Genomic DNA, 16,163 nt, shown 5'->3' on the forward strand with positions numbered 1-16,163 from the left:
ACAGAGCTCAGTGCCCAGGTCAGGTACTTTGCATCATTTTTATCCTCATTAAATTTGCAAATAAGCTTCTGGAGCCTTATTTCAAAAAGGATGTGGACAAAATGCAGAGGGTGAAGAGGAGAATGACAAAGATGATCCGAGGCCTGGGGACCAAGCTCTGCGAGTAGAGGCTGGGGGACTTGATAATATTCAACCTGGAGAAGAGGAAGCTGAGACGGGATGTAATTGCTGACTTTAAATATTTTAAAGGTTGACCTTGGAGGACAGGGAGTGGTTCCAGTTGGCCTCAGAGGACAGGACCCACAATAATGGGTTTAAGCTACATGTAGAATGGTATTGGCTAGACATTGGGGGGGGGGAGCCAGAGCAGTTTAGCCCTGATGGACCTTATGCAGCGGCTAGACAGCTACTTATGCAGTGGTCCCCAACCCGCGGGCCGCGACTCCGTCTTCCCTCCCCCCCCGAAGCGAGAAGCTCGCCTGGCCGCGAGCAAATCGGCCTCCAAAGCGGACGATTAGCTCGCGGCCCGGCAAGCTTCTCACTTCGGGAGGGGAGGGAAGAGAAGCTTGCCGAGCCGCAAGCTAATAGGCCGCTTTAGTGGCCGATTTGCTCGCGGCCCGGAGGGGCTGGGAGGGGAAGCCGCAGCCGCCGGCATGGCGGCGGCGCAAACACGCATGCGTGGACTGCCGCACAAGCGCGTTTGTGCCCCTGCCGGGCGCAAACACACATGCACAGCAATCCGCGCATACATGTTAGCGCTGGGGCTGCCACGCGTGCGCGGGCCCCCGCGCCACCCTCTCCACTCACCACTCCGCAGCGGTCCGCGGCAAGCAGAATCTTGCGGACCGCTGTACTTATGGATGCTTTAGGATGATCCTTCATTGATTTGAGGGTTGGACAAGATGTCCTGAATGGCCTCTTCCAACGCTAGTTTACGGAAATGTTGACAAACTGAGAACAGATAGAATTAATTTATAATACATAAGACATTAGTCAGTCAACCACACTTAGAGACGACAAAGGCTTATTACTTTACCAGATAGCTTTGGGTTGTAATGCATAGAAAAGCCATTGTCTTCTGTCATGTTTATAAATAACATATAGGAAAGACACTAAAACAAAGGTTTGTCATTTGTTTTTTTTAGCCCAGGACTGTATTTTTACCAGATGGACTAAAATACCCAGTAACTATTTACAAAGAAACTTATTTATTGCTATAGCCAAGCAATAACATGGCCATTTCCACATGGAGGGGTAAAAGGCAAGTGGTTTCCTGCTGGCAAAGACAGGATGGTAAATCTTGTGCTTGCAGCCATTCCCACAGGGAGACCCTCCCAGGCTTACCCTCTGCCCCATCAAGGCTTTTTGCATCCTGACGAATCTGCAAGGGAAAACTTCTCCCTTCACTCTTTGGCTTGTCAATCACAGCAAACCACCAATCACAATACAGCAGTCCTCTCATGGACTGAAACTTTTTCTCCCGCCCAGCCCCCAAATTAATTTTTTTAAGACACTTCTGCATTGATGTGCAGTAAAGCCACAACAGAGATGTATCTTTAATAAAATCAACACTGCCCCGTTGCTATGGAGAAATACAGAATGATACAGCATTCCCCCCTCCCTTTTTTGGGCTTTGTATTTTTTTTTTTACTTTATTTCTGTCTGGGTGGATTTCTGAGACATTGCACATTGTTCCTGGAGCCCAAGAAGACTTTTTGTGCTAATGGTTGGCTTTAAAACAAGCTGCTCAGACCCCTGTATGATCGGCAGAAGGCTGCCAGATCACCTGCCCCCCCTTTCCCAACTCATTTCCCACCTCCAGAAGATGCAAATGGGACTGGGTTGTTTTTTGTTGTTGTTGTTGTTTTTTTTTTGCTGCCCAAGTTGTGAGAAGGCTGGACAGGTAACTGAAGCCTCACAATACATTTTGTGCTAATAGTAGGCACACATGGCTGAATGATTGGGAGAAAGCTGCTCGATCACACGCCCCCCCCCTTCCCATCTCATTTCCCACTTCCAGAAAACAAAAACAAGGCTGTGTTTTGCCTGCCTAATCCCAAGAAAGTGGACACTTTAAAGAAGGTTTTATTTTACCTTGGATAATGTAGGTTTGTGGTCCTGCTGCAACACGAACTGCACTATTTTTAAAAAATTACTCAAAGCAAGAAATGGAGAGGGGAAGGCAGGTGCAAGGGTGGAACAAAGCTGCTGAAACTCTTGCACATTTCCTCCTCCATACAGACTTACCCCTGGTTGCTCACTGATGGTTTGCGCAATTTAGTGTTGTAAATCCAGCTTCCTGGATTCCCAAAATCGCAATTTTAAAAAGTCCAAATCGCCAACCAGCTACTGGACAGCCTTGGGATGTTGGCAATGTCAAGGCTGTCCAGAAACATTTTCCTCATGCAGAAATGGCCATAAATATGATGCTACATTAGCTCCATGAGTTTTTATTCACATTGGTGGCTGAGATGGCAGCACAAATATTTAGGTTCTCCTCATCCTCACAATCGGTTCAATGTTTACATTGTTCATTTAAAAGGAATATTAACAATTGTGTTTGTTAGAGGCTCACCCGCTCAAACTGATATAGGTCTGATAATTAGCATGAGACCTGTGGAGTTCAGTTCTGAAATTGTAGCTATACGTCACAGCTAGCACACCTTGCCAAAAGCCAATAAACTTTTCCAATCAGCGCACAGCCAAGTAATGTCTGAAGCAAATGGTACATTCAGAATTATTGGGTTCCAAAGCAGCAGAGCCTCACAAGCCTTTTTACATGCACAATACACAGATCAAAACATGGTGTTATTCTGTCAGAAGAAGGAAGATTTAAAGGCTTTGAACAAATCCAACTCAAACTGACATCCAGAATTGTTTCCATTTTTGAAAATTCAATAATTAGTAGAGTTAATAAGTTACATAAAAATCACTTTTGTCAAACAGCATGTTTGCTGTAGGCACATTAATATTGCACTAGTGTTTGAGGGATGTGTACCTGCTATTGACAACTGACAGACTTGCTGTGGGCTGTCCCCACTGACAGTGTATCTAGGCTGTATGGTAGCCAACATACATGCCTTGTGGGGCATACTTATAATCGGGATGCTACTGTCCTCTGCCAATCCCGTGTGCAGTGAGAGCCACGTGCCCCCAACAGCCTGCACCTGATACCCACCCCAGTAGGTAGAGGACAGCTCAGTGGCATCTGTGCTGGCTGCAGTCAGCTTACACAATGCAGACCCAAGTCTGTTAGGTGGTGAGCTGGGCCTGGTTTGCAGACTTTTCTCTACAGAGCCCCTCACCCCAGCATCACCTACCCGCCATCATCTGCACCAACTAAAACTTGCCCCAATTGGCCCACAGTGGAGGATCAGCCCCCCAATAGCCCACAGCAAGTCTGTCAGTTCCCCACCCTCCTCCTCACTGATAGTAAGCAGGTCGGAAGAAGAGTCATCATGGTAAGTTACCCCAGCAGTGCTCCTCGGCTGGTTGCGTATCCCCTGTTCAACACCCTCCCTGCCTACAGACAGCAGCAGGGGGAGAGTCAGGTCCTCTCAGCCGCTATGCGGCCTTCAGTTGTTGTTGTTTTTCTTGCCTTCTCTACACTTTTCAGTAGGAAGAACTTCTAAGCGTTACTTTTTTCTATGGCCAAGGGGCAGGCTGCTCAAAATATTGCTTATTAAGAATGACATCCCAGTGAACTACATCTAACTCAACCTGTATTTAGCAAGCCAACTGTGAATCCTATGTTCAAATTCCAGTAGGATGCCAGGCAGACAAACCTTCGTTTGTTAGAATATCTATATAATCGCAGCTCTCTTGGACTAGCCATGGTTTACTGTCTAAATAATGCCTATCAGTAATCTATTTTTCCCCAATGGGATGGGAGAAGAAACATTTATATTTATGGTACAGCAGTATTCACTAGTAATGTTTCTCTATTGGGGGGGGATTTTTCTGGCTACATCATGGCGAATATACCTTTGCTTCAATAATGTCACTATTACCCTAGCTTCTCATAAAATCTACATATATTGTCATTCTGTCCCATCCTCCCCTCAATATGCAGTACATACACTGGCAGCTCCATATAGTCAACCCTCTGCCCCTGGTACTAGAGTTTCCTTATATGCAGCCTCCAGTGAAAGTCTGAGCACCCACAGGGTATATAGCCTCAAAGTTAACTCTTTGGCTGAATCAGACACACGTAGAGTGAGCAATCTTAACCTAGGGGAATCATGCTGATTTTTCAACCATTTTTATATGTTAAAATCTGATGGGAAACCTATAGAGTTCCACCCCTTTTCTTAACATTGTGAGATGCTGCAGTCTTTATATTTTTCCTTCTAATATTTTTTATTTTAAAGCTTCCCAGTTTTTGTTGTGACTACTCACTGCTTGTATCTTGATTAAATCTTTCCTACTGTTTAGGGGAAAAAATTCAAGCAGTGTAATTTCAGTTGGATCTCCAGCATGCCTTCGAATGAAAAGCAATATACTGCCAGTCACAGATTGCTATGACACATGTACTCTTTTTGTAATTCTACTTGCACATGCAACCTCATTTGCAAGCCAAAACATTTAGTTAACCAGCAAGTAAAAAAAAAAAGAAGAAGAAGAACAGGAACACCATTTAAGCATTACACAAGTGTTTTGGAATTTCCATCTATTACTGAGATGCACGAGAAGAGTGTAAAAACAGCCATTCCTTCTGACAAGGCAGTTTCTTAGAAACATGGAAGCCCAAACAAACGCATTGAGTTCCCACATTCGTGGGATCTGCACATTAAACGGTTCTCAACTTTGATAGCACCTGGAGACTTACAGTCCAGAGCACCAGCAATTCCCAGTGGTGGTAATTTGTCCGCACTACATGCAAAGCAAAGAGGCCAGCCTATGTTGCTTAGCTGAATCATATGTACATACATGCATACAAAAAAATCAAATCCCCTTTATCAAAGCACACAAAAGCACTCTTGCTATATTACCAAGAGTTCTCTGTGATATAAGCTTTCTGTGGCCAAGCAAATGAAACATGGACAAAAACTTGGCTCTAAATTAAACAAAAGGATTCTTCTTTAGTCATTCAACCCAGATAATTTACTGAAGCCAAAGCAGCAAGCAGGCTCAAGGCTACGTACGATGTCATACAAGCCATATATTAACACAGTCAGTGTGAAATCTCCTCCTCCCCTCCAAGCTCTATGCTACTTTCTTAAATAGCTCACTATAAAGCCCCAACCTAATTAAAAACAGCTTCCTCTGCAACAGCGGCCTTGATTTCACTTATTTACACATTAACTGCAGTCTCCGTTTGGCCAATGCAGTCTATTCCCTGTACTATGCAGGGCCTTTTATCTGCCCTGGACAGCATTTTCTCCAGCAGATGAAGTAGATGCCGATTGATTTGCTGTCGAGCATGGTAAATTAATAGCAACAAATTGCTGAGGGCCCCATCGCACTGCACCACCATGCTTCGGCAGTTTTGCTTTATTTGCTCCATGATGGGCAGCAGTCAGGCCTCTTCAAGTCAATTTCTTCTTAACAACCTGCAATACTTTTCAATGGTGAAAATAGAGCTGTTCCTTGTAAGTCAGAAATCAATATCCTATTGCCCTTAGAAAATGCTAAACAAGCAGTATTGGCAATCCACTTGGTACCAGAGGGTATCAGATATAATGCAAATCCATACCACTTCCCTCCTTGTAGTTATTACAGTTTGCTAAAAGGTTCCTAATGCCATTTATCATCATTTACCATCAACTGCTGCAGCTACGATTATGATACGCTGGCCAGAGCTCTTTCATTTCTACTCAATTAATATTTTAGCAGCACTCAAATGGTTGTTGCCTAAGACTTGTAATAAAATTTACATGGATTGAAGGGAAATGACCGGCGTAGGAAAACGCTGTGCTGATTTTTTTTTAACAAAACATGTCATTTATTTTCAACCTCAATGTCTAAACTTCCCAAAATATACATTGGAAGAAGAAAGCAGGTTTTGATATTCTTCCAGTTAAAAGAGCTCAAAAACATAACCCTACTGTATGCTCTCTCTATACATACATATATATACATACATACACACACACACACTTATATATATATTCTCTCCTCTGTTCTCTGCAACTAAATGCCAATTCTTCTTTGGCAGGGAGAAAACAAATATCAAATGCAAAGTGCTGAAATTTCTTCAAATTGCTTTATTTTTATATTATTACTATATATAATAAAGCAATTCAAAGAAGAAAATTATACTAAGAGAAAGAATTTACTACACACACTTGTTCTTGTCTACAGATACAAATATTATTCAGCTAAGTTAAAAAAAAAACAAGATATTCGGGACATTGTTACACCCTGATCATGAAATGCAAGCATGGCCCACCAAGCTCAAAACATTTACATCCTATCCTAGTTCTAGCAAATATAAATCAGAAATACATATAAGAAAACAAGGAAGAATCTTTTGTTCAAAATAAAATTGTTATCATACTCTCATTTGGCATCTTCCCCACCAGATCCATCATACTCAATTGGTCTTCACAAAAATGGCCAAAAGCATAAAAGTTTAGGTATTAATGTCTCACACCAAGGATGTTTTAAAAGAATGAACCAAAATAATTCAGAGAACTAATTCTATCAGTCTAATGCTATTTACTCAGTTACCAAAATCTAAATTAATTATGTTCTCAAACATAATTGTTAAAAATTGGCAACATTACGCAGGCTTAATTAAGATTAAATCCAATTTACTAAATGTACTTTAATTGGTACTAATTACATTAGCTTTCCTTTCAGAATGACAAATTCCCCATAGGTTTCACTTTAATAGTCTTCTATCAAAATCAACACAGGATGACTAATGATCAGCATTGTGAAAGGGGGAGGGGAAATAGAGAAACCACACCACATCCTCTTCACCCTCCATGGACTTGACCCCACCCTCAAGGCACGCATGCACGCACACACCACTCTGCACATTTATTCTTTTATCAATTTGCAAAATCACAGATACACGACTCCATCACAGCATCACAGCCATCATATTTTGTTCCAATGAAAAAATGTCTAAAAATAAATATTCGGTGGCTGGGAGCGCCAAGAAGAACAGACGTTTTAACAGAAAAATACACAAAGGTTTCAAATATCAGGGCCACCAATTACTAGGGTACTTCCAAGGACTCAGGGGAGCCCTAGATTTGAACCCTCTGAGACGCAAATCTAATAAGCGAATAAACCTAACCTGATCTTGAAAACTAGGCCCAATTATGCCGGAGGGCAACTTTGCTGCATTATTGCCTGCTTTCCATTACAAGGGCATCCAGCGACTACATCTGGAAAAGAAGCTAAGAGGAACCAAGGCTGTCTGCCTAGGAAAACAAATAAAGACAGATAGGTCTCTGTGCTCAGGAGGGGGGACAGAAGGGGCAGGGAGAAAATAAAGATAATAAGTAGGTGGTTCGCAGAGCTGTCTGTATTCCATAACGTGATAAACTGCCCTCAGGATTTTTAGATGATTCAATATAAGAACAAAACCCACAAATAATCCAAAAAGGTGGATTGCTCAGACTCCACTGGGTAGAACTGCCCGGGGGAGGGGGGGAAGAGGCAGAAAGAAAGAGTGAAAGATTAAAGGTAGAAGGTTTTTCCCCCTTAGAAGTGTATATGCACATCTAGGAAAGGGCAGACTTCAGTATTTCCACGATGTCAAATGGAGAACATTCTGAACAGGATGTTGCAGTCTCTGAGCTGGAAGGGAGTAAAGCTATGATGTTCATTACCAAGCCCACATATTATATGTAACAGAGAGATGAGAAGATGAGATTTTGAGAATGATGGGCTACAAATGTGTTTCTTGGTTGTATTTTATTGTACGTGATAAAATGTTGTATACCAGTACAGTACTTACATTACAAGTCCCAAAAGAAATAATAAGCGAATAAACAGGGAAAATCTGCATTCTAACTAAATTTAATTCTTCCAAACCTGCCCATGTATAAATGAAACATCCTCAGAAAGACCCTCTATTTTCTGTTGTTTCCAAAGTGAAATATATCTGAAATAAAACTTAATGTCTTTTTATTTTTAAGCATCTTCACACTTAGGCATCTTCCTCTAAAAGAACTCTGCCAAGTAAGTATATTTATGTATTTATAAATGAATCATGAGACAATTGGCTGGTAATTATAAATACCTACAGGAGACAATGTAATAAATTAAATTCATTACAATTTCAAGTTATTAATATCATTTACTTATATACTATGTTAACACTATTTGAAATTCTAATATTTAAACAACTCCGCTATTACTAATTCAGCAGTTTCTTTCTGACTTTGAAGGCCTTGCTAGGAAAGGGTATAATTCCATTCCACACACACTTGTTTTCAATTAATGTCAAAGTTATGGCCATTCTTATGTCTACTTCATCAGGATACGAATTTTAGGATGGAAACTGGTATTATACCCACTAGAGTATGAAAATAGTTTCTTGAGGTACACATAGATGAATGAGCAAGACAACCACAAAATCATAATCCAGAAGTCAAAACATTCTCAAGTATAATGCTCAACTCTAGTCACAAGCAATGCAATGTCGCGGTCCTTTCCTCAACATACTGACAAATTTTAATGTGCTTTCTGAAACCAATATTATTCAGTGCCAAAGCATGATTTCTTACCAGAAAACAAGTCAAATTTCTGGTTTCTTATTGGGAAAGGTTTACAGCAAATCACCAAGAAAAAGTTTAATTTACTGCCTTGCGCTTTAACCTGCTAATCTTGGCCTAATTGCTCAAGTCTACAGCACAAGGCTAAGCCTCCGTATGAGCTCATTTTCCGTAGAGAATGTTTGGAATCAAGGTACAGGATTTCTTGATGAGGCCCAACTAAATATCCTCAGGGGGCTGCCACTTCATTCTGCGCCAATTTTCTTTTCTCAATCTAGGCACCCCAGTATGGTCTCCAGCTTTTGGATCCTTTGACCAAACGAAGACAAGTGTCCCATGACCATATACTAACCTCAGGGCCATTTCCTTCTATTTATCTTGCTCTATAACACAACAGTTTGCAACAAACAGATTTAACCTACAAGCCTAATTTTGTGATCAATCTGTGATAAATGATCATTTGGATGCCAAAATAAGTTAGTACATCTGTTACAGGATGCCACTGTTTCTATCAAGGACACGCTTGCATAAAAATTAAGAACTATACCAATTTACACAAGTCCGCACAACATAAAGATCAGATTTAACCTCTCCCCGTCAAATATAATTTCACCCATTTTACTGCATTGTGAAAATACTAAATGGTTGGCGGGAAAGAAAATTCTTTACCTACCTGTTTATGCATCTCTATATTCAGCCCATAGGACATTTCATAATACTAAGGAAAAAAGGAAATGGATTTATTTCACACAAATGCATCTAATCTAAACAAATTATATATTTCAAACTTGGCAAATATCATATACTATTTTTTTGTTGTTGTAAATGCAGGGTAATGCAAAGCACTGCACAAAGAATCACACACATGGGTATTCACCAAAAAAATACAGTTATTAGAGAACAGATGAGTGCAAGTGTAACAAATCCATGTTTGTTCCATAGCACCAAATGAAAATTCTAAAAATGTCAGAAGTGCAAGGAAGCAGAAAGGAGAACAAATCAGCAATGAAAAGAAAACAATAATTTTAAATTAAAGACAAAATTACTTTAATTAAATGTATTGTTTTGTGAAAAATAAAACTGCATAGCAATTCAGATTCAAAGCAAATATACCACATTTTTAAATTTTAAAAAATAAAAAAAGCATGCCAGTTTTCCTGTACGCAGAATCGCACAATTTTGCAAGTTAGGCACATTAGATATGTGAAGGCCAGAATATAAGGCTTTGATGGATAGTTTGCGCTTTGGCTAGAAGGCAGCGTATCTCAAGGTTATTGTCCTCCTTACAACTGAATCACTCCATCACATAAAGAAAGCAATTATTTCCTCACATAAGCACAGAGGAGCAGGAGAAAACAGCTCTTTAGGTGTCATCATCATCATCCATCAGAAAAGTAGATATTTAAAGACTTCATCTTAAATGAGTTGCTGCCGAAGACAAATCAGAGATACAGGGGAGGAAATACGTCCTATGACTCTGGTCACCGATATCCTCAATTAAACATGGAAGCCTTTAACTGGTAGCTCATCAGCAAAGTAAGCAACAGGTTTGAGAAGTAAGATCCACACTCGTAAAGTACTGACTCCTGTCCTTCTTTAAATGTAAATTTATTTCTTGAAAATTTAGATGCATTCCACAAGCCAGGGATGTGCTGGAGGAATAGAGAGATATGAAAACCTGCCAATCCATAAACCTAGCCTTAGACAGGCTAACAATTTTTCATCAGTACATCAAAAGGGATGGGAGTGAAGAATTCTACAGGCTGTGAACTCCCAAGGAACAATCTGCCAGGACCTCCTGCCACACAGGACACATAGGGTGCTGTGCTAGCATCTATTCATTGCAACAAAGGCTTGGGCATGAGCAGCTCCTGGTGGATTGTGCCATGAAAGGAAAACATCAAGTCAGAGTTCGCAAGCGGGTAAAAAGCTCTCATTTCCAAGGTTTCATAATACAGCCTCCATAACAGCAATCTCTCTTTCACAAACTAGCTTGATGTTGATGGAGCATTTTTCTTCTTCCTATAAGCAATGCTCATCAAATATACATTTTGAATTGGTGATGGTGCTTTCTTACCATGACATAATGCCGCTGCATCTCTGTCTTTTCACTGGCCAGTTTTTCACACTCCAGCTTTAAACTGTTCAAAAGGGAGGAAAAAAGGGCCCAACATCCATGAGTACACCTTTAATTATACAGAGTGCAACATATCAACACAAAGTCATCCAAGATGTTAAAGGGTTTCCATCAACTCCCAATTAGTTTTTACTTGTTCATATTTGCTATGTCAGTGCAGGGGCAAATGCATCTCACTTGGACAAGAGGGAGGTTTTGATTTGCTTTTTCAAAGAGAGAACAGCTAACAGAAAATGGTTGTTCAGAGGCTTGACTATTGCCAAGCATAAAATCACCTGCTGCTATTGTCTAATTCTTTTTCAAAAGGGCACTATTAAGTTGGTTTTACATGGGTCATCTTGCTTGCACTTAAATGCACAATATAACTTGGAGCAACCACTCAAAGGCAGAAAGGGTTGAAAGGTTGCAGGTTTTCAAAGAAAGTAGCATCTACAAGAGACATCTTGTGAGCAATAAAGCTTCCTTCATCCTCTTTTTTTCCAGCCCCTTTTAAAAGCCAAAGCAGTGATCTTGAAAGAGGCTGTTTCCCAAGCAGGGGGAAAGTACTTCTGCCCTAAAAACAAGGAGCAAACACTCCAAAGTACAATCCCTTTTATCCACACCTGAAATTATAATACAAGATCGGAACAGATGCAGCCCCTAAAGTATATCACCAGAAAAGGCATCCAAGGCAGTCAGCTTTTGCACAGGAAAAGTTGAATGGAGAGAAATCCTTGCCTAGCAAGTCCCCAGACCCCTAATTTCTGAAGGCTTCCTTTATTCCTGATTCATTTTTCGCTTTGCAAGCTCTTCTGTGCTTTGATCACCAAGCCACCCTGACTAACCTGCTGAAGAACCATTTCCTCCACCTGGACTAATTCAGCAAGAAGGCTGCCCCTCCCCTTTTGGAGTAGTGGTTTGGAACATATGCAGCGAAATGCTTAAAAGCACAAGATTTGGACACCTCATTCAGTCAAGGGGTTCCAGTTCCAGCTTAGGGCAAGGAGAAGAGGGATTCTATCAGGACCATAAATTGGGAGTGGGTGTGAATGTTTCTACTGGGTTTGCTTTTTTTGTCTTTTCATCTTGGTACGATTTTTCCCCCAGAAAAGAAAAGAACACATGTAGGCCTGGGGGGAGGAGGAGTAGCAAAAGATCAGCAAACAGGAAGATCAGGGAAAGTAAACAGCATTACCTGTGGTACTGAGCCTGTAAAAACTGAAACTCCTCCTTAATCCGATCACAGGATTCAGAAATGGTGAATTTGAAGGGTTGAGCAGGCTGATGCGGTGCCTAGAAGCAGTCAGCAGAATGAAATGTTTTAATTATTCCCCATCTCGGCCAGCCCATTAGTGCACACAACACATTTCTGCCGAGGCCGTCCATATATCATTAAATGAGAAGAGCTATCAAAACTCACTTTGTGTGTGGCTGGGTGCACACTCACACACAAGCATATGCGCGCACACACCAAGTGTCCTTCTCTCTCTCCCCTTGTTTTCAGTCTTGGGAGTCCCTTTCTCGCTTTCCCTCCCCACCACAAAGTCTGGCCCTCTCCACTCGCCTAATTGAGGGGAGAAAACAAACCTACTCCGACCAACCGCAGTACCCCCGAGGCTCAGCGAAGAGAGAAGAGCCGGATCCGGACGAAAGGGGAGCGGGATAGAAAGGGAGCGGGAGGGGGGAATCACAGAGTGAAACTGAACAGCGATCGCTCCCGGGGGATAAAAAGGGCAAGATTAAGCACCCTCAAGCCCGCGGTCTGGCTGCTCAATTCCCCTTTCGAACCTTTCAAAGGCTCGCTAGACGGGAAGTACTACGAGCGTACTCCTCAGATCGCAAAGCCTGGAAAGCCAAAGACAACAATAAGAAAATGGCTACAACTCAATTGTTTCATCCAACTCTCCCTCCCGCCTCCCCCTCCCTTTCCCCTCATTTGCCTTCTCGAAGCATGAAGCAAAGAGGGGTGGGGGGAGGGGAGACAGATTGGTCTTTATTCTTGTTGTTGATCGTCTCTCGCCTACCCTCGCCCTCCCCCCCCCTGCACAGTTCCGCCCCTCCCATTTTGTCAACAAGACTTTCGGGAGAAGGAAAAGAGCGGGCGGGGGAGGGGGGGGGAAGAGAGAGACACGTCAAGCCGTCGCCCCCAGACAAGTCTCGCCCGCCGCCCGCCGCCCCAATCCCCGCGCGGCCCTTCTCCCCCCCCCCCCATTGGCCGCTACTCACCGGGTGTCTGCTCTGAGGGTACATCTTGCTCAGATCGCGAATCATCCAAACCGATTTAGTGGGTGCTTTGGGCCAGAAGAAAAACTCGGCTCATTGATTTCAATGGCAACAATGCAAAGGCGGAGGAGGACGGCGCTGGCCGCCGCTCGTGTTTCGAGGAGCGCCTCCGGCTCTCGCCGTCTTTCCCCAGCCCGGGAGCCGAGCGAGCCCGCAGCAAAACAAACGCGCGGCGGCAGGGGCGGCTGCGTGTGTCCCCGGCAGGCAGGAGGGGACCGCTGCAACATTCCACACGGGCTGTCACTGACCGGCGAGCATCGTCGCGGGAGAGAGCGCCGCCAATTCCCAGCGCTCCGGCGCTCCCACGCCCCGGGCCCTGCCAAGCCCCAGGGCCAGCTGGCTCGACGGTGCAAAGCGGCTCCCAACGCTCGGCAGGTCCTGCGCCCGCGGTCCCGGCGACGGGAAGCACTTCTCGCCGGCGCTCCGAGCGGGGCTCTGCGTTCACCGAGCTTGACCCTCCTCCCGCTCCCTCGGAAAGCGAAGCAAGGCAACGCCAACTCCGGTCATACCAAATACGCTCCTCTCCGGCAGCCGACTCTTCTGTTTGAAAACTTTTATCGATCGGAGTTGTTGGCCCTTCACGACGAGCGCGAGCGAAATCCTTTCCTTTAGAAGAACTCCCGGAATGAAGAGCGTCGCGGTTACTCCCGTCTTCCCCCCCGAGGGCTTAGTCGCCTCTTCAAAGGTTTCCACGTAATAACCTTTTGTTGTGGGTTTTTTCCTTCTTCCCGTTTAAATGGCTCTTGATCCCTCCCCTTAAAAAATATCTTTCAAAAAGAAGAAACACGGTCTTGATTGATTGACTCGTTTATTTTGCCTTCCCCCTCCCCTTGCCTTGCCTTGCCTTTTCCTTTCAAACTCTTGCAAATAGCAACACAGAACAATATAACACGAAACCGCAGCAGCACCCGAACCCGCCGCTCTGAACAGCTCTAACAACACGCTCTGGCGAGGTGACTCCTTTGACCAAATTTAGCAGCAGCAAATCATTAACATTCTGATACATATTCACAACAATCGGAGGACAAGGCCACGGGGCATCCTGGGATACGTAGTCCTTAATCGACGATATTCTCAGTCTCTGTATTGTACAATATAACCAAATAAACTACGACTCCCGTCAGGTTCCGCGAGGCCTCTTTAGCCTCCTGTCTTTTTCCCCCAGCCGCTCCTCCCATGGAGGTTGTCGTCAACGACCAATCAGCATCGGGCACTCATTAATCGCCGTTCTGTATTAATGCCCATCATTTCGCCGCTGACAAATGGGCTTACGGGTCTGAGGTGGGGGGTGGCTCTGCTCTGATTCCCCCACGTGGGGAGCTCACGTCCCTACAGTGGCCAACCAATCAGACCCCGCCGTTTGAAGGGCTCCTCCCCCAACCCTCCCTTCTTTGCTCTGCCTGAGGTGGAGCTTTGAGATTGCTGACGTTCGATTGCGCCGGCGTTCGAACAGGGGAAACATTTGTTCAGCTGTCAATCAAAGTAACGTGGGGTGGTTGCTGCTACTGCTGCTGCTGCTGGCTCTTGTACGCTGGGTGGTGGCACAACAAGGGAGGTGTGTGGAGGGAGCGGGGGAGGAGAGGGGATCCCTTGAACTCCCCGGGTCCCACCCCCATCCAGTGCCACTCACCGCCGCTGTATCACCCACACCGGGAGGAATGCGGACTAATTAGGGGCCAATGTCTCCTTAAAGAGACAAGCTCGGCCTTGTGTTACGTGCCGAAACCCCTGTTGAGACAAGAGAGGGAAGATCACGCTGATCCCACTTCTTTCAGTTCACATCAATTTTACGCGCCACTGGAGCTGGCATAATTTTCATGTGAACGGGACTGAATCGCTGCCTAGAGCGCGCGCGAGAGGGACAGGGACGCCCGGGGAAGGGAGCGCAGAGCGGGAGATTGGGATCTTTTCATTTTCTTCCATTTAGGGAGATGTCAGGATTTCCCTCGGTATAAAAGGCTTGCTGTTAATTGGGCACAAAGACGCCTGGCGCTGAAAGGGAGAGACGGCAGAAGGAAATGAAGGCTGTTCAAACCAATAATTTAGTCGGATATCATTTACTCAGCGCCAGTGACCTCGGTCCAGAGAGGGGGCGGGCTCGCCGGGTGAAGCCGGGGCGGGGGAGAGGGAGAGGGAGAGGGAGAGGGAGGGAGAGACTACCGAGGCGGCGCAGCTCGAGGACTTCCCTGGGTGCCAAGGAGGTTTTGCTCGGAGGTTAATTGGGAAACCGGAGCAGATGCAAATGTTTCGCCGGCTCCGCCGCGACAGGGGCTCCTCGTTTCCGAGGCTGAGGGGAGGGCTTCCAAGGGTCGGCTCCACGGTTTAGCGCGCAGCCTGACGAGCAGAAGGGCGGGGAGGGACTGGAGGAGGACAAAAGGGAACGACAGGATGCCGGTTGGGAACAAAGGCGAACGACTCGAAGGCCCGTCGCGTAGGAGCCATTGTCTGGTCCGGCCTCCGCTCAAAGTGCCCTCAAGTCGCGGCCTGTTTATGGCGCCATCGTCGGAATTTCAAGAGACGTTCGGAGGTGCTTTGTCATTGCCTGCTTCTGCACACCCACCTCGAACTTCCTTGGGGGGGGGGGGTCCCGCCCAAAAAGGAACTCGCGCTGACCCAGCAAGATCCTGATGGTCTGGCTGGCCCATTGCTAGAGGGCAGAGAAGCTGCAGAGGAAATGGGGATGGGATTTAGAAAAAAAAAAAAAAACTTCTCTGGGATTGGAATGCCAGCCCCCACAGTGGAACAAGAGTCCTTGGGAATGGCATAAATGTCATGTTCCAGAGTGGAATGACAGTCCCTGGAAGTGGAATCAGTGCCCTAGGACTGGAATGACGGCCGCTAGGAGTGGCATAAGAGTTCTGGGACTAGAAAGACACCCACCAGAGAGGAATGACAGTCCCTGGGACAATATGCATTACTCTGGGACTGGAATGAATGGCATGATGGTCCTTGAGAGTAGAATAAATGTTCTGAGACTGGAAGATAGCCATAAAGTGGAATGACGGTCCCTGGAACTGGAATCAGTGCTCTGGACTGGAATGACCCCACCTAGAATGGAATAGAAGTCAATTGTTTTGACTGGAATGGCA

At 44.7% G+C, this 16,163-nt stretch overlaps 1 protein-coding gene across 5 annotated transcripts in view; it reads right to left on the bottom strand.

Moving 5' to 3' along the window:
- The window catches only part of LOC143841050 (transducin-like enhancer protein 4), a 170,640-nt gene extending 156,477 nt beyond the window's left edge, over positions 1-14,163 (bottom strand). For 3 of the 5 annotated variants that reach the window (XM_077344714.1, XM_077344713.1, XM_077344712.1), the window contains exons 1-4: positions 13,018-14,161; positions 11,987-12,084; positions 10,753-10,816; positions 9,349-9,393 (exon numbers count right to left, since the gene is read on the bottom strand). In XM_077344714.1, coding sequence (XP_077200829.1) covers positions 9,349-9,393; positions 10,753-10,816; positions 11,987-12,084; positions 13,018-13,062 — 252 coding nt within the window. In that variant the 5' untranslated portion in view covers positions 13,063-14,161. Of the gene's footprint in view, positions 1-9,348; positions 9,394-10,752; positions 10,817-11,986; positions 12,085-12,382; positions 12,611-13,017 lie in introns of those variants that run through there. The other 2 variants (XM_077344711.1, XM_077344715.1) reach the window with 2 other exon arrangements.
- Positions 14,164-16,163: the final 2,000 nt, after the last annotated feature.

The sequence above is a fragment of the Paroedura picta genome, chromosome 7, assembly GCF_049243985.1.
Source record: "Paroedura picta isolate Pp20150507F chromosome 7, Ppicta_v3.0, whole genome shotgun sequence".
Lineage (NCBI taxonomy): Eukaryota > Metazoa > Chordata > Lepidosauria > Squamata > Gekkonidae > Paroedura > Paroedura picta.